The following is a 22,554-nucleotide window of genomic DNA, read 5'->3' on the forward strand; positions in this document are numbered from 1 at the left end:
ATGATTACTTTTTTTGACCAAATTTTTTAATCCTAACTTGTTAATTATCCTTAATTACATGTTTACGACCAACCGACTCGATTAATGAGTTTAACACTATTTAAAGTATACAGTATTATAGTTTTGGTTATCCAATGCATTATGTATATATAATAATGTTAGATCATATTATTTGTACTAATAATAAAATTGATGTGATGATGATTTGTGATGATGATTCAACATGGAAATTTGAATCTTGAAAAAAGCAACCTCAAATGACTTCTTAAATTAATTGAATGTGTAGTTTAATTACCAATACTTTTGAGCCTTTAGTGAAAAAGTAATGAAGATTTACATAAATGGCCGTGCATCCCTTAGCTATTTTATTGTATATTTTTTTTGAGGAACCTATTTTATTGTATTTTAGAAGTAACTAGTAAGTGTTTTTTTTCTTCTTATTTTATACATATTATCAAAACTAATCTTGCAAACGTTTTCTGTCTTAAAGAAAGAGAAACTTTATTCACTAGACAGTCAAAATGATGGTAACCACATGGGGGTGTCTATCATTAATTTTTTTTTATATATAAAATATTGAAATAATAAGAAAAACTACTTGGAATGATATAGAATTATAGATTATAGACCAAAACACAGGTTTTAATTTAAAAAATTATATACATTTTTTCAAAACAAACCTAATTCCAATCAAAATCAATTTAAAAGGAAACAATTATTTTTCTACAAGCCCACGAGGGCATGGGGGTGTGTAGTAGGTAGTGTTGCTTGAAAATGTTATTTTTGGATATGGCTTTGAAAAGAGGGTTGTAACTGATATGGTATGCTATGATTGAAATGTTGTGGCATTCCTACAGAAAGTCCACACAAGAGGAAAAAAGTCTTATCCAAATAAAAGGAGTTTGTTTGAGTAAAAATAACAAAATCTAATTAAAAAAAACAATGGAAAACAAATTATTAATCACTATGATTTTTGTTTGTATCTGATCCTCATTCAAATTCAAATTCAAATTCAATTCATCCTCAAATTAAGAATTTTTTTTATGAGGATTCTTCTTTATTGTTAAAATTTAGGAATAAAAAATCCAAATTCCAAATCGTAAAAATAATAAAGTATATTCCTATTCCAAATCAATGAGTTTATTTTATACCTATACAGTTTTTATAGTACTAGATTTTTATTTTTCTCTAAAAAAAATCATAAATAATAAAAAATTAATTGAAACTTACAAAAGTATGAACACCTGAAATACAATCTTACTTTCCAACGAAAAAAATCATATTTGTCTTTTAATAAAGATTATTGTTATAAGATACTACCCAATATTAATTTTGATTGGTATAATTTAGTATACCAATACTAATAATAATATATCAAGACAAATAGTGTTGTAACACCGTCTTAACCCATGGTAATACTCTTTAATAAATGATAAGGTTGAGAAACAAAGTCAATAAAAATTTAACATAATCCAAATTAAATGAAAGCCTAAAAAGAAAAGCAATCTGAATAATTAAATTAATTTTTAATTTTTTTTGGATTAGTTGTTTTGGCTGGTTGTGAACCCAAACAAACCCAAACCCTCCTCCTCTCCTTCTTCTCACCCCTTTCTTCTCTCTCTTACTCTGCAACTCTTCTTGTACAAACGAACACTCTTATTTATCTCTATCGATCATTCTCTCTCTCTCTCTCTCTCTCTACTTGCTCCTTCTTGAGATGGCTGACCGAAAGTTCGATCTACCGGACGTTATCCTTCCCTCGAATTCTAAACCGCCCGACCAGTCCTGGACTTCCAAAGGTATTTCATTCTCTTGTTTGATTTACTTTCATTTTTATATTTAATTTTATAGCTTCGATTGCCTATATGGCGAATTCGATGGATTCGAAGCGAATGCGAGATTTAGGTTTATTGATCTGAAACCTCTTAGTTAAACATGGAATACCTTCAATTTTTAGCATATTCATTTCATTTGTTGATTTCGTTTGCAATAAAACTAAAATGGAATTTTTATGGTCAATCCGTTCAATTTTTTTTTAATAATTCTCAAATTCTCATGTAAGTTTTCTAAGTAAAGTAAATAAGAGATACACGGATTTTGAATTTTCTGCATGGATTAGATCTCATTTCCATAAATATGTTATTTGATGTGTAATTTTTGTGCTTTAAGGTCTTATGTTGCCATTAAGTGGGCATTTAAGATCATCATACTAAACCAAATCCATTTTAGCTGATCGATTCTCTTATATAGTTTTATACGTGTGTTTTAAATTCTGGGATTGGTCATGGGATTCATACAGAGGAAGTAATCTGAGATGTTTACAGTAACTTCAATTCATTTAGTATTAAGACTTGCTTGGTGCCGAGTTCTTTTTGACTTGTTATTAATGCATTCACATGTGGTAGTACATGCAAATATTTTAGGGATCTATTCATTTTTATTTTTTCATATACTTATCTTTTTCTTTTTTGGTTGGTTAGATTATGTTGATATATTATAGTTTAATGCATATAGCTACATACATGTGAGAATTAAATTGCTTCACTACATTGGATTAGACATATATTTCAGGAATGTTGTAATTAGAGTCATTTTCTACAATGGATGGTCTGAGTGTGACATTTTACTTGGTTGAAATTTTATGAAATCTCAAAACTACTTCCGTGATAATATTGCTTAACAGTCAGAACCAAGGGGTACAACTGCATTCCTGCTTGATAAATTTGATTTAAAATAATAACATTAAAAGCAATTATAAAAGTAATAATACGCCCCCATTAAGATTTTGGATATTGTTGTTATTATTAGTATAATTACCAGTTGAGTCTTTAGAACAAAACTGGTAATTGTTTTTTAAGTTCTTATAATATTCTGTTATGTCTTCGATGCTTTAATAGTTGAAACTTCTGGAGAAAATGGTGAGGAAAAGGTGCATAGTGGGTTACTTGATGAGTCCAAAGGTATTCATATTTCCTTTGTTTGTTTGTTTGTTTTTTTGGGTGGGAATGGAGCAATGAGTTTTGTAATTTATTTTGTTTATGTGATTTATATTGCTTTTACCAATTCCTGCAGATTTACTGGTTTCAGAAAGCAGCATACCTTTGTCTCCCCAGTGGCTTTATGCCAAACCAACTGACTCGAAGATGGTATGTGCTTCTGGACATCTTGGAATGTGGTTACTTTCATTTTTTCCTTCACAAAAAGTAACTGTAGATTTTCCTTGGCATAATAATTATGTATTTCTTTGTTTCTATCTTTATTTTTTTAAAAAAAGAAAAACTATATATGTACTGTTTTTTGGGCTGAAACTTTAGATCTTAAATATTGTTCTATACTATTGCGATGATACGATCGGAACATAGATAATATTGTAATTATATCATATGCTACTAGTATTTATATTTTAACTTGGTTCTGACCCCCACCAATGTTTAGTTGCTATGGTTATTTAATTTAAAGTCTTCAGCTTTCAGGCTTCCTAATATCACTGAGCAGAACACCAGTATATCATATTCTAATTCTTCTAGTTTTTTTTTCTCTTTTTAAGAGCCTCTGGCTCTCAAGAATGTGTTATTTCTTGACTCTCTCTCTCTCTTTTTCCCCTTCTTTTAAATCAAATTAATGTATATTGATTCACCTAAGCTGGGTCACTTGGCCTTTCAAGACTTTTGAGCCCTTTTCTTGGCATTCTTTTATATGATGACAGGAATTACGTCCTTCAAGTTCACTAGGAAACTCCACAGAAAGCAACCAGAAGGATGGTTGGCGTTTGGAAGGGTTGGAGGACAAAAAGGACCGAAGGCGGGTTAACACTGATGGTGAAAGTAGTCGCCGCTGGCGTGAAGAGGAAAGAGAAACTAGCTTACTTGGCGGTAGAAGAGAGCGCAGGAAAGTGGAGCGCCGAGACAACACTTCAATGAGAGAAACTATTGACAATAGAGCATTGCCTACTTCTGAGCGATGGAGTGATGGTCGTAACTCTGCACATGAAACCAGACGCGACAACAAATGGTCGTCTAGGTGGGGTCCTGAAGACAAAGATAAGGAACCTCGAAATGAGAAGAGAACGGATGTGGAGAAGGAAGATACTCACAGTGAAAGCCAGACTACTGTAGGTAGCAACCGTCCCACTTCTGAGCGTGACTCAGACTCTCGTGATAAATGGAGGCCACGCCATAGAATGGAAGTTCACCCCAGTGGTTCAGCTACATATCGTGCTGCACCTGGATTTGGACTTGAAAGAGGAAAGGTGGAGGTTTCAAATTTAGGATTTGCCCGGGGACGAGGAAGGTCCAATGTTAGTGGGAGATCATCTTGTTCTGACAGAACTGAAAGTGTTCCTGGAAAGCCAAGGTACTCAGCTGATAGGTTTTGCTATCCAAGGGGGAAACTTCTTGACCTATATCGTCAGAATCAGCTTGATCCATCTTTTGTTACGATGCCAAATGAGATGGTGGACTCACCTCCTATAACAGAAGTAGGCTTCATTGAACCATTGGCTTTTGTTGCCCCTGATGCTGCAGAGGAGGTAGCAAATAGATTCTTGCAATGATCTTATTTATTTTCTGTATTGCCTTCTGTACGTAATTTTTGTTTTTGTTTCACTGAAATTTATTTTTGTAACTTGATCATAACAGGCCACCCTTAGCAATATATGGAAGGGAAAGATCACGAGTAGTGGTGTGGTGTATAATTCATCTAAAAATGGGAGATCAACTGAAAATATGACAGGTAATTTTCTAACTCAGTGGCAACTGACCTCTGCCCATTATTATTGCCTTTTTATTCTAAATGGTGTTTACTATCTAGGTGTTGGAGACCTTGAATCAGTAGATGAAGCTGTGGAAATTCTGCCCTCAACCCTTGTTGAGGAGACTAATAATACGATGCAAGAGTTTGCAAATGGTGATAATACTTTGGTAGAAGGTGGGTGGAATTTTTGTAATACTCTGGATATATATTTTGCTCTCAACCCTGTCATCTCTCTTTCTAATGATGTTTTGTTAATATATTATTTCAGAAAGTACTGGTACTTCTCTTTCTAATGATGTTTGGATGATATTTATTTCAGAAAGTACTGGTATCGGAAGTGACGTAGATATTGGTGGTGCATGCCTTAGTGTATTTCAGCATGATGTCAATACAAATAGACAGAAGTTAGATTCTTCTTTTACCAGTCATTCTTGTGCCGACAACATTGGTTCTTTTGATTCTGACGTTAGTTCCAAGCTGCCAAAAAATCAAGGTTCTCACTATATTTTTCCTTTTACCGAGGACAATCAGAATGGGGACACCTCCATTGATTTGAACGGGTTGGAAAAGGATGTCTTACCTGAAGATTTATGCTTGTGTTACCTTGATCCTCAAGGAATGACCCAGGGACCATATCTAGGGGTTGATATCATCTCATGGTTTGAGCAAGGTTTTTTTGGAACAGACTTGCCAGTCCGCCTGGCAGATGCTCCTGCAGGAACGCCTTTTCGAGATTTGGGTGAGGTCATGCCACATCTGAAAGCATGGGATGGCCAAGGGTATAATATTAATCAAAACGTGGACCTAGAAGAATCTGGAGCTTTTGGAGTAGTTTTGGGGACTAATTTACCTTCTGCTCCTGCTTTTGGAAATGCCGATTTATCTATTGGAAACGAACCCAGCCCATCCTTACCTGAGTTCAACAACCTCCCAGATGAGCTTGTTCGGTTAAGAATATCCGAGGATGAAAATCCCCAACAGCCACATTTCAAGGATCAAAGCTTTCATGGTTTTGATGGACAAGATGAAGGTAACTTCTGTGATCTATTGCTTTTGTGGGTTTTTCTTTATATAGCATTCTAATAGGTCTTTGTTTTCTAGAAATTATTTTTCCAGGAAGACCAATGAACACTGGCTATCCTATTGCAAAGGCTTCTGTGAACCCTCCTGATCCTTTGGCAAGTTCTGGTAGCCACATTCGCCCCTTGCCTGAATTTACAGAACCTGGATTGCGAAATCAAACTGAAACTAAGTTGCATCCTTTTGGCTTGCTGTGGTCGGAGCTGGAAGGTGCTCAAACAAACTATGCACAGTCATCTAGTGTGTCTTCTAGCATGGGCAGGACTGCTTCTTTTGGTGGTATGGCCGATCCAGCTCTTGTTGCTGACTCTTGGTCTGATGATTACAGGAAAAACCAACTTTCCGATCCCAACCTGTATCAAAATATGATCACTGCTCACAATTTATCACGTATAGAACATGAACCCAGCCATGTTGATTTAGCCGATCAGCTGATGTCACAACAGTTGCTGCAACAGAATCTCCAGCAGAGAAATATGTTGTCTAATTTTGCACAATTAAATGAGTCAGTTTTAGAGCATTTGCCAAATCAAAGTCTTATTCATCCCCAACAATTGGCTAACCTCTCTGCACCAGAACTAGAACATCTTATGAAGACACTTCAGCTGCAACAGCATCGACAGCTTCAGCTCCAGCAGCAGCAGCAGCATTATCAAATGCAGCAACAGCAATTTCATCATAAGCAAAAGCTTTTGCAGGAACAACAGCAATCTCATGCACGACAACTGTCTCTTGAACAGTTGATGCATAGTCAAATGCATGAACCTGCTTTTGTACAACCACATCTTGATCCTGTGAGGGCCAATAATGTTCTAGATCAAGTATTTTTAGAGCAGCACCTTTTAAATCATCTGCAACAACAGTCTCACCACACACCTAGGAATGCAGATCCATCTCTAGAGCTTCTCATTCAAGCAAAGATTGGTCAAACCCCACAGCAAGAACATCCAAGAGATTTATATGATGCAATGTCCCGTGCACAGCATGGACAGCAACAATCTTTGGAACAACAGATGCTTCAGCAGGAGCTGTTGCAAGCAAGGCAGATGTCGACGGGATTGAGGCAGCGAACAAGTATGGAAGAACAGAGGCATGTCAATTCAGTTTGGCCAGCCAATGAGTCTAATCAGTTCTTCAGGGCCCATGGTGGTAGTCACCGAGCTCACTCTTCTGGATTTAGTCCTTTAGATGTTTATCAGCAGCAACAGAGGTCATCTCATGGAGAGCAGGTGAGCCATCTTGAGCGGAATCATTTTGTTCAGGAGCGGCTTCAGCAAGGGATTTATGAGCCTGGCTCACTGCCATTTGAGCTGTCAATGTCTTGTCCTCAGGGTGCTTCAGGGATGAATTTGGATGCTGTAAATGCCATGGCTCGTGCTCATGGTTTGGATATGCATGAGTCAAGTGCACGAATGAAAATTTCCAGTCAAGTGGGACCATTTCCTTCCGGAGTTCATAGTGTTGGTCCTCAGCACCCTTCAATTACTAATCAATTTCAGGTTCCATGTGTGGATGGAATTGAGAACCGTTGGTCTGAGAAGAATGAGCAGCTAGAAAATTACTTTGTTGATTCTTGGTTTCAACAGTCGCATATCACTGCAGAGCGACAGAAAAGGGAATCACAGGCAAAAATGATTTCTGAGGATTCTAATTTATGGTTATCAGATGATGAGAAGTCAAAGAGATTGTTGGAGTTGCTCAATCAGAAATCAGGCAATTATGTTTCTGAATCGTTGGATATGGGTAATAAAACAACCTTTGAGAAAAAGGTATTAGGCAACCATTATGCTAGGTCAGGCTCATCTGAACTACCTTTTACTTTGCCTCCAGATCGAGAAGCTAATTTAAATAATTCATTTGGGGTGGGCATTTATGGTTCAAGTCGAAGTGAACCAGCACAAGAAGTGAACACTGATTCTGGAGTATCCTCTCTGCACAAACAGCAGCTGGAGCTGCGAGGGTTGAAAAGTGAGGGTATGATGAAAGGTCGGGAATTTGAGATGCCACAAAGCATGGTGGAGCAAGCAGGCTTGGAAGCTCTAGATCACGAGAGATCAATGAATGCCTTGAGCAGGCATTCTTCCCTTGGGGTTACCGGTAATTTGTTGTTCTTTTCCCTTCAGCTGCAATGGGTCATTTATTTTTATATATTTTTGTGAGACTAGAATAATTTTATTTATATATTCCAGGTGGGAGTGCAGGCATTTACGATAACAAGTGTGATCATTCTCATTCCTATTTGGACGATGTTGCAAAAGATAGGTAAGCTACGCTCTGTGTACTTTATATGAACAGGAGGAGAGCTCGTCTAATTTACATAGGCCTGTTTGAGGACCAGAATAGCTGGTTGATTAGTATTTTAAGAAGCAGCAGCACAAGTACCTAAAATAGGACATCCTTATACACAGACATGGTGTCTTAATTCAAATGGGAGCATATTACATTGTTCGCATCTTATTTTGGACCTCTTTATGACAGGGCATTCTTGCTCAAAGGGCAAGAAAGTATTCTATTGAGACGACCACCTGTGCCACGTACGCCCTCATCGCAGGATGGTTTGTCTGAGCTAGCACCTGATCCAGTTTCTAGGGGGAAAATTTCTTCAAGTGGCATGCCTGATGGTAGGTTGATAACTGTTTTTATATGTTTTCAGTTGGCTTGTGACAAAAGGAAAGATTAGATTGAATGGAGTAAACCTTCATTTTCGTCTTAATAATCATAGCTGGGGTCATTTCAGGGGTTTGTCAAGATACATCGAGTAATTCAATAAACCAAGTTTCAGACTTACCAGCCTCTTCCAAGAGGGACATGCGCTTCCGCCGATCTTCATCTGGCAGTGAAGCAGATGTCTCAGAAGCATCCTTCATGGACATGCTAAAGAGTACTGCAAAGAAGGTGGCTCCACCAGATGCCCATTCTACATCTGAATCATCAGATGGAACACAAGGGCGAAGCGGGAAAAAGAAGGGAAAAAAGGGGAGGCAAATCGACCCTGCTCTCCTCGGCTTCAAAGTCACCAGCAACCGTATCATGATGGGTGAAATACAACGAGCAGATGATTAGAAGTTTAGCACCAACCCCCATTTTTGTGTTTTTTCCTTTGTATTATTTTTTTTCTTTAAGGTTTACGGGTTTTCAGTGTAAATTATTTTCTTCTGAAAATTCTTTAATTTTTTTTCTTCTCTTCTTCCCCTTTTGCCATCTTAGTAAAATGGTGAGAAAAGGAGGGGATGAATGGCAAAATTGCCTGTTTTTTCAAATACGAGTGTGCAGCAACGGTACATAGTTTTGTATAGGCACAGACTAACAAGGTTAATAATGAAAGTAGTTAGTCAATAGAGTTAGTTGTACACAACAATGTTCATCATTGTTTTCCTTGTCTTTATATTCATTATTACTAATTTATTCTCCGGTGTAAGGACCAAAACTATCAAATACAATAGAGGATTTTTACAAGAATATTTTAGCAATAAATATGCAATTAATCCTTGGTAGAAAGAGAAAAATTAAAAAGAAGAGATTATGGTACACAACTTTGTCTTATTGCTCTCATGGTTGCCATTGGCTTGAAAAAAGTTCCATCACAGTTCTTCCCATGATCCATTCTAAATCCGTAGCTGATAAAGAAGCTTGATTGGCAATAAGTGAAACGGCTTCTTTGGCACCTTTATAACCACATTCAGGAACCACAAATGGGAAGTCACTGCAGCAAATTCAATCAATGCTTATAAACTATTTGGCTTAAGGTTGATGCCTAAAGGAATGCAATGTAACCATGAAAAACACTTGCCTGCCCCACATGACACGGTTGGCACCATAGGCGGAAACGAGTTGATACAGTGGATTGGCCAAATCATCATATGGAAATTGCTTTCTTGACACCCGGAAAAGGGCACTGAATTTTACATGTACCTGTAAAATAAAAATGTAGACTTCAAGATGCAAATTGAAACAAATGCATAATGCATTGCAAAATTCAGATGTAGTGATTGATATCCATATTTGTATTCCAATTGCTCAAGTAATCATCCCTTCATCCATGCCGTACTAAAAAAACAAAAAAGTGCTTAAATTGAAGTTTTAAAGAGTAAGAATTCCAAGATTCAATCACTTATTACAAAAAATTTCCACAAAACCAATGAAATCTAAATGGTAATCTCCACTAGGCACTAACAGCAAAAAGTTTCTTATGGATAAGTACAGCTTTGAAAGAACAGGAGTACAGCACTAGCATGCGAAAAGGAAACTTTGAAAGGCATTCAAATCAATTATACCTGTGGGAATCTGGAAAGCTTTAAAAGCTCAGAGAAAGCTTTACTCTCTTCATCATTTCTGCAAGACAACATTTAAGATGTAACAATAGCACATGCTGGTCTAGATTTGAGTTTCTATTTTGCCAGCAGAGAGAGAGAGAGTGCTTACGTTGGTGGTTGGCAGAAAGCAAAATGATCAAGCAATACAAATGTTGACGGGAACTCGGTACACAGTTTCTCTATTTCTGATAAATGAGTGCTGAGACCCTTTCCAACAAAAAAAAAAAATTAATAAAAAGGACGAGGGGGAAGATGATACTAAGTACTGAGAAGCATCCATTATATTAAAGTGAAAAGGTACATTTCACATTAAGTGTACAGGATAAAATAATCTACAATGTGTTTGCAAAATGATAGATAATCATGATACCTTCATACACATGAATCCCACTGGTATTCCAAGTTCCCCAGCCTTTGAGAACAATGCCTTCCCAATCTCATTTGTCATCTACATAAATCCTTAATCATCATTTCAAGAAAAAGGAAAGAAAAAAGCAAAAATCCTAATACATATTAATCATAAAAACCATATATCTGGACCTCCCTCACTATTGCCTTGGATGTTTGTACCAAGAACGTTTATGGGGACCAACAAGGATGTATCCAAAATCATGTCTCATAGTATGGGTTGTTGTCTATACAATTTTACATTCACAGAAGCTAAACTAAAAGGAATTGATACTCTTGCAGTTACTAGATCTGCCTTACATTTGAGATACCAAGGTTTGTTTCATGGAATTCCAGGAGGTATATGTTCAGCGTTAATATGAGTAGTACATTACTTTTTCATGAACCACCTGGATATTTGAACCTCTGCCTCTGATTAGCTGGGGTGGTACTTTCCAAACACCATTTATCATTTTGATGAATGTAACAAAGAAAATAGGCTATAATAAAATTTTCTAATCCATGATAACAAGATCATTCTTTCTATTTCTAATAGCATGTAAAGGATTTTTTTTAATCAACTTGCTATACAACACAGGCTAAAAATCTCAAATGAGACGAAAGCTAATACCTTTTGACCAGATGGCCATAAATACGGGTTAAAGCGAACAGCTCGATAACCATCCTGGCGTCAAAGAGTATCATGTCAAGCTCATATTTTATAGTCATAATTGCTGGTTAGTCAATCATCTGAGATTTCAAAAAGACCTTAGAAACAAGGTGTTCAAGATGTTTAACCCCACTTCCATCATCGGCTGGATTAGCAAGGCAGCATCCCACAAATTTGGACGGGTACCTCTGCAGCACACTGTTGAAACATTATAAAGGATTTATACAGCATTGATTTATCACTTCATCTGCTGTGTTCCATAACTTACATTAACTGACATGACATGACAGGACAACATTATAACCCTCGCTATCCCATAGACTGTTCATGTCAACAATAATGTTATGTGGCTTTGCAGTCTTTCTAAAAGCTACACTTTTATGCCCCTATATAATGATCATAAAAAAGACATTCAAATTTTTAATCGAACCTTGTTACTAGAGAATGGTCGAACTTATGATTAATGGGCTGCACAATAAGGGCACCATCAACACCTGCTTCTTCCATACACTGGAACGTTTCACATTGGCAATGAGCAACCATCATTATTCCATGTGAAAGGAGCATAAAATGATATAAAATTTACAATTATTAATTTTCTTGGATAGAAAAATATTCAACTGAAAAGAAAAAAATCTTCAACTTACAAATGGATAAAAATCAATTATGGTCATAGAAGCAAGATTCATACCTGCAGCAAGAAATCGACAGACCCAGGTAAAGTGGGCTCATTGCCTGGAAAGTAAGGGTATTTATCTACGGCCTGTATGAATAAACAAAACTTAACATTGTTGTAGCAGTAGAAGAAAAATCAAACCTTTGATTAGTGGGTTACCTACTTACCTCTTCGGGAGATGCCCAGACATGCAAATGGGAATCTATAACTTTGGTTGTGGTGTTAGGAACAGCAGTAGAGGAAGCCATTCTTGTACTAGAAACCTTGAACTTGAACTGGGTTTTGCTCCAAAAGGACTTTAATGGCGGCAAACGATGAAGATGGCAGGGGCGGAGGAGTGGCACTGACAGCACAAATCTCAACTTCTCTGCCATTTTTGCTTTTAATATAATATTTGGATAAATACAATTATGACGCATGCAAGAAAAAACGCAATAGTCGTCACTCGCGACTCATAATGTTAAATTCGAGTTACAAGGAGAATGGGCCCAATATATTGGGCTTTTACGCCCTCGTGCAGCCTATTGGTCTCCTCCTAATTAGCTCGAAAAAAGACTTAACAACTAACTTCCCTACTCCGAGGGAAAAAAAAAACCAACTCACCTAACACAACCATTTCATCACTCACATGTAATTGTGATCACCATTTGAAAAGCTTTCTCTTAACATGCCCACCAACCTTTTCACACTTTATGTATAAGAACTTATACACGACTCACACCATATTCAACATCTATATGCAAGCGCTTAATCTTTTTCAGCCTTATTTATATCAAATAATTATGAATATTTATAACTATAAATTATATTTTTGTTGGTGTAAGATTTCGTTTCTTTGCTATGTAATGACGTAAAGATTAACCAGTTTCTATGTGTGATGTGTCCACTCGCTAGAGCTTAACCAGTTAATCATGGTGGGAGGCAACTCCGAGTCTTTGTCGCAGTGTGAGGACATTTTTAGCTGCGGACAGAGGATCGGGACCCCAATGATACTATTAGTCCTACATTTTTAGCACCAGTTCGTTAACATCCCAAGCACAAATGAGTATATATTGATTTTCAAAATAACAAATCAAATGACAAAGAGTTAATTTTTAAGAAACTAAAGCAAAAATTTGACTGAACCAAAAGGGAGAATTAAATTGTCAATTAGGACTAATATCAGATAGTAATTAACTATTTCTATTATATTTGACTACGTTTCTCGAATTAATCGAGAGTTTACAGTTCCACAACAAAGAAAAAGATAAAATAAAATGTGAAATGACCAACTTGCCCCCTAGCATCGCCTAACCCTTAAAAGACACATAAAATACACACTGCGAAAGTACGAAGCCATCGTGTGCGATACAGAGGAAAACTTCATCTTCATCGTCAATGGCTTCCACCTTTACATCTCTGGTAACACCCTTTACTCTCTCTACCTCACTTTGTTTGGTCAACGGGAAAGGTCCATGGAAAGTAGAGGAAAAGGCTATTTTTTTAAAATTTTGTTGAACATTTTAGTTCCAATTATCTTTGTTCTTCTCTCTCATTTTCATTCTACCTGTTGTGCTGTCGCAGTCGAATGTCGTCGCCTCATTTCCGGGCTCAAAAAGCGTTTCACAGATCGGAATAGTGAGCCCAACATGCAGCTCAATCAAGCTTCCCAGCAGGGTGTCTTCTTCCTCCAGTTTAACGACGTCGTCTGATTCCTTCACCGGCTCGTCTCGTCTTTTATCTCTCAAATCCTCATCATCCCACATCCTTTCTCGGAGGAAAATTGGTCATCGTAGCTCAATTCAAGCTAGTGCTGAGGTCAGTTTCTTATCGCCACTCTTTTGTATTGAGCTGGATTAATAGAGTCAGTGACCGAAATTATCAGCTAAGATTTATGCTAGTTCTTGGATTGCTTTGACACTTATTCAATTGCCATTAGTCAAATTTGGATTATTTGGGAAAAGTTTGTAAGTTTGAGGAGCTAACATCATAGAACTACTTTGAATTTTAAACTGTTTATTCACATGTGTTATTCTTTTGAGGGGTCAAAATTTCAATTTTCAGGCAGTACCTTTACAATCTAAAGTTACCCACAAAGTATTTTTTGACATAAGCATTGGGAATCCAGTGGGAAAGCTTGTTGGAAAAATTGTAATTGGATTGTTTGGTGATGATGTACCCCAAACGGCAGAGAACTTCCGTGCCCTTTGCACAGGTGAGACTTTTTTTGTGTCTTATTTTTTTTGTTTTTCTCCTTTTCTAATTGACTCACTGTTTATTTAATTTGTTGGTTTAATCTCAACTATCTATGTTGTTTAGGCGAGAAAGGCTTTGGGTACAAAAACTCTACATTCCACCGTGTAATTAAGGATTTCATGATTCAAGGAGGGGACTTTGACAAAGGGAATGTGAGTAATATTTGATTTTGTACTAAATCCACTGCAGTATTAAATGACTTCTTGTGAGAAATTTCAATTGATGCATATAATCAACTAATTGTGTATATAAATGATAATGTGTGTGTGTGTACTTTTCCAATCATGCACCTTAAGTTTCAAATATTATGTATTGAGGTGTAGTAGTTTTTGTTGCTGGACTATTTCAGGGAACTGGAGGTAGGAGTATTTATGGTCGGACGTTTAAAGATGAGAACTTTAAGTGTAAGTTTGACCGCCTCTTCATTATTCATGTGTATGTTGCAGCATGTTGATAATGATTTTCTGAATAATTATCTGTCTATCTTATTATCTCGCCAAAATAGGAAATGATATAGAATGATTAGTGTCAATCCAGCTGCTATCAACTGCTGATATTTGCTGAATTTATCATCAGTCATTTCCTTATGTTACTATGCTACTTTATCTACTTACTCTGCTGCTGATAAAATTAGTGTTTTGGTGGTGTGTGTGTGCTATTGCAACACAGTAACAGAGCCAGTCATGACGTTGGGAGGGAAATAGCCAATGATTTTTTATTATTAGTTAGGCTATTTTTTTTTAATATAGTCTATATTTTGAAAAGAAAAATAAATGACAATAAAGGTCGCCTAAAACATTATAAATGCTATTTGCCCTCCCAAAAATATTTACTGATTCGTCACTGGATTATCAATGTGTATTGCTGACATAATTCTCTTTCATTATTTTGTAGTGACTCATGTTGGTCCAGGAGTTGTTAGCATGGCAAATGCAGGCCCAAACACTAATGGAAGTCAGTTCTTCATATGCACAGTCAAGGTATTATAATTCTGACAAGAAAAAGGATACTAACAAGTGAACAATACTGTATAACATTACACTATACGTCAACTTAAACTGCATAATTTTCATAGAAGAAAGATAGTAACATTCACAGGAGTTTTTTTTTCTGCTTAATGCTGGATTGTTTATATGTGGCGAATGGCAGACACCATGGCTGGATCAGAGGCATGTGGTATTTGGGCAAGTTTTGGAAGGAATGGACATTGTTAGACTGATTGAGTCACAAGAGACCGACCGCGGAGATCGTCCTAGAAAGAAGGTGACTGTGAGTGACTGTGGTGAGCTTCCAATCGCTTGATCTTGGTCGTCCCATCTGCTTCCCTTGGGAGCTTAGGACTAGTTTAAATTATACCCTTTCAGAGGATCTTTTTGTTTGAGTTATGTTATGGAGTAGTCTAATTTTTTCTCTTTGATCGGTATTTCTTTCACTGTCATCATTGGGCTCTACGCTATACCTTTCTTGTTTTTATTTTTTAATGGCTCTTTAGTGTTTGAATGGCTATTGGGCCAATATTTGTTTCAGTCAACACTGATTTGGGCTCTCTAGTTTCTCGTATCCAATGGATGAGTAATGGATCTTAAAACTACGGGGTTAGCTCAACTTCAATACTTTTAGAATTATCAGCATAATATCATAATTTCATGGTATATTCTCTATCCTTTAATTGTTGAGATAAACATCCAGTCAAAAAGTATATATATTATTTATGAGTAATCTGAAAATAGACTTTTTTTTTTAACTTCACTTTGCAAAATAGCATTTCTTTTATATAATTTGTCTAAAATGGCTTTTAGACAGGTTGACAAAGATCTATATAGTCAAACTAAATAGTTTTATTGATTTTTATCAAGTTTTAACTAAAAACTATGACTGACCAAGAAAAGATGGTTAGTACATTACACGAGCATAGCTCTCTTTCCAATCTTTCTTGGGATTATTGCTTTGGTTACCAAAAAGAAAAATAAAAATAGTTAGTCATTTTATTCTAATAGTTAATAATAACAAGCTTAGAGTACTGGATGTTTTACTTTATCTTTTAAAATACTTCAAAATTTTTTTTATTTTTTTTATTTTACATCTAAGTTTTATATTATACCATACATCAGATTCTCTATATATTTCTCTATATCATTTAAATATTTTATCTTCAAACATATTTTATTAATTAAAGTAAAATAAAATAATTGAAAAATAAAAAAATAATAATAAATATATATACTAAATGGGAGAGAGAAAGCTTATAAAGAAAAATAATAATATTAAAATATTATATAAATAATATGTAAATGTTATTTAAACGTAGATATGAATTAATTAGAGTTTGTGTATAGCTATTATAAATATATGTATAAAAGAGCTGATGGAATGTGTTTTTGTGAGTTTTAGCTAAATATTATAAAGAAAATATATTACAAAATACATCACCAAAACATATTTTTTTTTTATAATTTATCTCAAACTTTTATATTATACCATATATCAACTTTTTTATTTTTTCTTTACATTATTTAAATATTACATTTTTTAAAAATATTTTATTCATTTTAAGAAATAAAATAATTAAATATAATAGTATCACACTCATATATATATATATACAAAAGTTTATAAAAAAAATAATAAAATATTTATAGCTTGATGAATAATGTTTCACTATATATAAATGTAAAAAATATATAACTTTACATCATTTATTAAAAGGCTATTTAATAATTTTTTTTCTATATTATGAAAAATTAGACATTTTAAAAATGTTATTAGACATGTAAAATGATCGAGATTATAAATAAATAAATAAATGAAAATAGGAGTATGGTTAGAAGATTAAGTGATGAATTTGATAAAGATAATGATGGTGATGGTGATTATGTTTATGATTAAGTTTGTTTGTATATGGTGCCACGTGGTACGAGGTGGATTCGATCCGATTCTAAGCACGTGAGATTAGGATTATAATGAAAAGAGATGGGTCCCACTTCCACACAGTAAATAGTAACACATATACACGAGGACAGAAAGTGGGTCCCACATATGTACTGGCGGCTGATTGTCGGACCAGCCAAGCAATTTATCAGTTTTCAGACGCACACAGCTGCCGAAAGCGACCCAACACAACCCTACCCTTGTGGACCAAACCACTACCCCCTCTCTCTCCCTCTCGCACTCTCTTCTCTTTTCTCAATTCTTAATCACACAAACAAAATCATTGTCCTCCTCATCTTTCCTTATTCTGAAAGAAAAATGCTGATTAGAATTTCCATCTCCTCACTGTTCTGAATTTTGTAAAATAATCTTATCACAAGATAGTTCTTAATATTGTTGTGATAATGTATTTTGTCTCGTTGTTTATTTGTATGATGTATTTTAATAAATTATTTTTTTGTAGATTTTATATTTTGTAAAATAATTCAAATAAACTCATGAATCGATTTTGATGAAAAAAAATTGAATATAATAATACAGTTGTTAGACATAATTATTTTGTTTTTGTTCTACGTTGTTAGTTTGATAAATTATTTGTGATTTTAGTATAATTTTTTTGACCAAAATAATTTATGAATCTATTTGAATTATTTTACAAAACATAAAATTTTAAAAATAATATGTCAAAACAAAAAAAAAAATATTTTTTACCAATTTTTCTTTTTGTTTATTTTTATTAACCTTCCAAACGATATATGTAGTAATTTCGAGAATATGTTAAGATGTTGAGTGCATTTAAAAAAATTATTTTATAAAAGAACTATTGAACAATGACCTTAAAAGAATTATTTTATAACAGCCCTATTCTACAATCAATATATCAATCATATGTACATGTGCAACAATTATTGCTTTTAACTTTCTTTTGGGCATAGAAAGCTAAGAAAACTATACATTTCACTATTATGGTGAGATGAGTGGTGGGTGGGTCGGTAGTGGGAATGAATGGTAAACACACTAAGTCATGTAACACATGCAGCAGGTGACTACTACTTTATAATATAATAATAAAAATATATTATTTAGTTTTATTTACATATATATGGCGTGACCTTACCTACTCAGACCTATTATGTTTAGATGGCACACCCAAACGTTTTGCTCTCTTTTTACTGAATTTTCTTTTTCACCACCTTTAAATGGCACCTGCAACTGTATATTGTATTTATTTGGTTCATCAAAGAAAGATTGCCTTGCCTACTCACCCTTCCACTTTTTGTCCCACAAATTGATCTTTAACAAAATCAAGTCAAACTCGGCGGCTTCAAAGGGCCCCACCCTACAATTCTCATTTCTTTATTACATTTTTCCTATGGACATTAGCATGAGACACATACATAACATATTTATATTTATTCAGCTAAGACAATTTTATGATGTTTCGTTTTGATCATTCATTCCAAGATAATAAATACTTTCCAAAATTCGGTACATGACAATAGAAAAGGGTTGAAATTTTACTGATTTTGTTTTATGTCATTTTCATGAACGTTGTTAAGTAAAAATTATTTTCCTTCATTGTAGTTCTTGCTTAAGAATTAGACTTGAGATCATTTATTATGATCAAGATTGTAAAAATGTATGCAATGCAATGGATCTATAAAGCCAAATTAAAAAAAAAAAGGTGACTTGCATATTTACAGGAGTGTCTATCACAAAACACATATACATGAACTATGAAACTGTACAGCATGAGATGTGATTTCAAAGTGAAGATTTTTATCACTGTCTTAGACCACAATTCATGGCTAAACTATAGCCAGGGTATTCTAATATTTACAAGGCATGGCTTAGAGAAAGGAACTAAGTGCCGGTGTGACCTGAGTGGGGATACCATTCACAAGTGAGATGAGAGGCTCTGAACTACACAACCTTTCTAAGAGTATGACTTTATCAAACCCAAGTTGTAAAGGAACTTCTCGGAGCTGGACCTAAAGAGATTACCTAAGGAGAATCTCCCACTCTCCTGTGGTGGGGACTTAGATAACAACTCTTCTTCTTTTACGCGAAGTATTGTCAAGCCAATCTCGTTCCTAACTGCCTCAATTGTCTCACTTCTCACTGGGTTTCCAGATGCATCAGTCACATAAAAAACATTCACTGCTTGGGATCCCCTGGTTGTAACCTCGGCTCTAGTCACCGAAAGGCCATTCTCTCTAAATATTCGAGTCACATCAGAAAGTAGGCCGGATCTGTCATCCCCACAAAGCTCTAGTCTTATGCCCTGAGTTCAAAAATAAGAAAACAACAAATGGGGTAGGGATATTAGTATAAACAATTACAGCAGCAGGATTCATTCGAATAATTAAACTCATAGATGCTTGTATACCTCAGAAGTTCGCCTTCGAATAGCAGCTTCCAAGCAACTGATCACTCTCTGCCTCTCTGCTTCGGAACTAATAGGGCAGCCATCCATGTGCCTTATGTAATACTCCTACCAACACAAAGATAAAGCTGGTAAGTGACATGAAGTTTTACTTGAAAATATGAAGTGAAAGCTTACAATTTGATGGAAATAAGGACAACCTGACAAGCTTCCGGTCCTTCAGCAATAACAGTGGCATGGTAGACCACATATTGCATATCTGTTAAGGTACATACAGCATCAAAAAGCAGCTTAGGACGGTCTGAACACCTCAAGTTCACAACGGTGTATCCCTTGTCGGCGCAATTCTCCACAGTTACAAGGGCCTTTCTCCGGCCACTGCTTGTCACACCACAATCTGTATCATCAACATCATAATCACGGTCGGCGTACATCATCTGATGCAGCCTCCTTTCCTTGTGTGTAGAACCCACAGACACAGCAGTATTGGCACTGCGCTTGTCTCTATCCCCCTTTAGAACATAAAGAAGAAGCTGTTTGATATTGGCAAGACGATCAGCATCGTTAATGGGTAATCCAGTTGACTCGTCCGTAATGAAAACAACCGATGCCATTCTTGAATTATGAGTCCAGACTTCTGCAGCAACTACATTACATTTAAGGTCTGAAAGAACAGCAAAAACCTCTGAAAGCAATCCTGGCCTGTCTCTGCCAGTTAACTCAATTGTAGTGTTTTCTCCAGCAGCTTGAACACCAACTGACCTTCGTAAGGACCGAAAACTCCGTCCTCTTGGACCCAAAGACTGCACAATGCAATCAAGCAAAGAAATTTGCATTAGATTTGTATGGTTTCCTCCACAAAGTTTAAACTAAACAAGCCACAACATAATGATTCAGTATGGAAATACTTTGGTTTAATCTATCTTATATGGACCAACATTGAGACAAGAAATTAGCCAAACTTAAATTGTTGGCGTAGTTTGTACACAAACCAACAATCAAGGACTCCATTACACCACATTAAAGTATAAACACATTTATAATGAGATTTGGTTTCTTAATCATAGCATTACACTGGAAAAATCCAGATTCACAGAAGAGCACAATTTGCAGGGCTACCTGTTGAATCCGTTCAGCCACATCATCTTCAGATAGTTTACTCCCATGTTGATCAGTGACGTGAAATACTGCATATGAAATAGTGGGAAAACAAGAAAATGAGTAACTGAGCTTAAAAAAAATTGAGATCTTGAATATGAAAAATCTATTCAAAATAGAGGCTAACCATCCATAAACCATTCCCCATCAGAAGAAATGTAAGCTCGTCTTATAATGAGGTTTAAATCAGTCAAAACCTGAACCACTTCAAGCAAACTCCCACGCCTATTTGCACTGTCAACCTACAACAATCCCCAATAATGATTATATTAAATAATTAAATAAATCAAAGACTAACAAGGCTTTATTGAAACAAAAAATAAATAAAAACAAACAAACAAATCAAATCAAATCAGATACCGTAATTAGAGTGGATTCCCTGCTTGAATCATTATCCACTGTAACCCTGCAAAATCCAAATTTCAACAAGAAACAAAATCACAAACCCTTTTCACCAAAACGCTAAAAAATCACCGTTTCATCACGGGAGAAACAAAAATTCAGGACCAAGATACACAGAAGTTAATCAAAAACAATAATTTGTGCAAAAAAAACACACACACACACACACACACACACACATTATCAAACCAAGAATGATGAAATTGAGAGTGAAGTAGTAGAAGTACCTAGGAGGATTAATTCTCCTCATAAGCTTCTCAAACTCGTCGTCATTAGGGAGAGAAGAAGACCAACAATCCATTCTCAAAAGAAAAAATGAAAAAAGATTCAGAGCCCAGATAACAAAAACTAACTATGCGTTGAGAATTGAGAAAAGGGTATGGACTGAAGAGTGTTTCCAACAAAATTTGTGCAAAAAGATCCCTTTTTTGTGCTACAAGAGAAGAGCAGAGAAGAGAAAGAGAGAGTCTTTGTGGCTATGCAGTTGTGTGGTGTTGGCTCTGAGCTGGACTAAAAGAAAGAGTCTTGGAAGGACATACTACACAAAACAGAGAGAGAATAGGAGAGAGAGATGCGCATGGGGAGTATTATCAATATATAACCCATTGTCTCTCCTCCCTTGGGACCCACTCCCATCTCCACACATCCTAACACTTGGTGGTCTTTTTTCTTACTTTTCTAGGGTTGTGTTTTGTTTTTGTGTTTTTAAATATATATACGTATATGTGGATTTTTTTTAGTAACAACAACCAAGGCGGCTCAACCTTCCTATTGTATTTTTCATTTATAAATGTTTTAGTCTTATATTCTTTTTTTTCCTAATTTATAAATTTATTTGATTTTGTCTCCTTTAACAAATATATATCGTTGTGTTGTGTACTTCAGATCCGATTTTATATATTTTGTTTTAAATTTATAATAACTAATAACCATCTGATTAAATCAGAATATTAATTTAAGGTAACCAACGCGTTTGATTTGGTACTCTGTTCTTTTGTTTGTTCAAACATTGAACAAATCTGAAAAGATTTTATTGTCTTTAGCTTTTAGGGAACCCTTCTAGTTTTGGGACCTCTATTTCCTTATCACTTGAATTGTAGTAGGATTTTGGTTATCTTTAAGGTACCTTTATAGATTTCGTTTCTCATATCTTGCAACTTTCTTGGTTTTTATTTTTTAAGGCTAAGGTTATGTTTAGTGCCAACAAAAAAAAGTATGAGATCAAATGGAAAAATATCACATGAGTTTTAACATTTTTTTTAAAATAGAAATATTATTGTATTATTATGTGAGATAAAAAAATATTATAATTCTATCAAACCACATTGATTTCCTCTCTACATTCTAAAACAATATAAAAGAGGAAAACATTTACCTTTTTTATCACTCTATTTTCTATCTTTGGTATCTTTCTTTTTATCTTACCCCAGCTTGAATAAAATAAATATTTAAAAAAATCTCAGAGCTTTACTGTCTTAAATAGTTTTATTTCTTGAGAAAAAAATGTAAAGTAAGTAAAGTCTTCCAAATGGCCAATGCAGTAGGGTTTCAGGCATGGTACTAAACT

The 22,554-nt window shown here is 35.1% G+C and overlaps 4 protein-coding genes across 5 annotated transcripts; 2 read left to right on the forward strand and 2 right to left on the reverse strand.

The window, feature by feature from the left end:
* The first annotated feature begins 1,543 nt into the window (after window positions 1–1,543).
* Window positions 1,544–9,172, forward strand: LOC133822435 (uncharacterized). Of its 2 annotated transcripts, none has more exons than XM_062254776.1 (11): window positions 1,544–1,799; window positions 2,898–2,960; window positions 3,073–3,146; window positions 3,707–4,528; window positions 4,638–4,731; window positions 4,810–4,926; window positions 5,021–5,782; window positions 5,854–7,929; window positions 8,022–8,094; window positions 8,311–8,453; window positions 8,570–9,172. In XM_062254776.1, exons 1-11 carry the CDS (start codon window positions 1,718–1,720, stop codon window positions 8,893–8,895), a joined length of 4,632 nt encoding a protein of 1,543 aa, XP_062110760.1. In that variant the 5' UTR covers window positions 1,544–1,717; the 3' UTR covers window positions 8,896–9,172. The 2 variants fall into 2 exon arrangements, with proteins under 2 accessions (XP_062110760.1, XP_062110761.1); XM_062254777.1 differs by having other exon boundaries at window positions 5,072–5,782.
* Window positions 9,173–9,247: 75 nt separating this feature from the next.
* LOC133822436 (uncharacterized) lies at window positions 9,248–12,309 on the reverse strand. Its single transcript, XM_062254778.1, has 10 exons — window positions 12,046–12,309; window positions 11,894–11,965; window positions 11,633–11,712; window positions 11,301–11,400; window positions 11,164–11,217; window positions 10,516–10,593; window positions 10,255–10,352; window positions 10,107–10,164; window positions 9,623–9,744; window positions 9,248–9,535 (listed from the first exon to the last, which is right to left on the reverse strand). Exons 1-10 carry the CDS (start codon window positions 12,295–12,297, stop codon window positions 9,382–9,384), a joined length of 1,068 nt encoding a protein of 355 aa, XP_062110762.1. The 5' UTR covers window positions 12,298–12,309; the 3' UTR covers window positions 9,248–9,381.
* An 813-nt stretch (window positions 12,310–13,122) lies between these two features.
* Window positions 13,123–15,704, forward strand: LOC133822437 (photosynthetic NDH subunit of lumenal location 5, chloroplastic). The gene is made up of 7 exons (XM_062254779.1): window positions 13,123–13,279; window positions 13,442–13,675; window positions 13,922–14,072; window positions 14,177–14,265; window positions 14,463–14,517; window positions 15,008–15,093; window positions 15,263–15,704. The coding sequence occupies exons 1-7, from the start codon at window positions 13,256–13,258 to the stop codon at window positions 15,413–15,415; spliced, it is 792 nt and encodes a 263-aa protein (XP_062110763.1). The 5' UTR covers window positions 13,123–13,255; the 3' UTR covers window positions 15,416–15,704.
* A 3,007-nt stretch (window positions 15,705–18,711) lies between these two features.
* On the reverse strand, window positions 18,712–21,566 carry LOC133822438 (ACT domain-containing protein ACR4-like). The gene is made up of 7 exons (XM_062254780.1): window positions 21,215–21,566; window positions 20,946–20,991; window positions 20,713–20,827; window positions 20,547–20,614; window positions 19,628–20,230; window positions 19,431–19,535; window positions 18,712–19,325 (listed from the first exon to the last, which is right to left on the reverse strand). Exons 1-7 carry the CDS (start codon window positions 21,286–21,288, stop codon window positions 18,978–18,980), a joined length of 1,359 nt encoding a protein of 452 aa, XP_062110764.1. The 5' UTR covers window positions 21,289–21,566; the 3' UTR covers window positions 18,712–18,977.
* Between the last annotated feature and the right edge of the window lie 988 nt (window positions 21,567–22,554).

Source organism: Humulus lupulus, chromosome 3, assembly GCF_963169125.1.
Source record: "Humulus lupulus chromosome 3, drHumLupu1.1, whole genome shotgun sequence".
NCBI classification, from domain to species: Eukaryota; Viridiplantae; Streptophyta; class Magnoliopsida; order Rosales; family Cannabaceae; genus Humulus; species Humulus lupulus.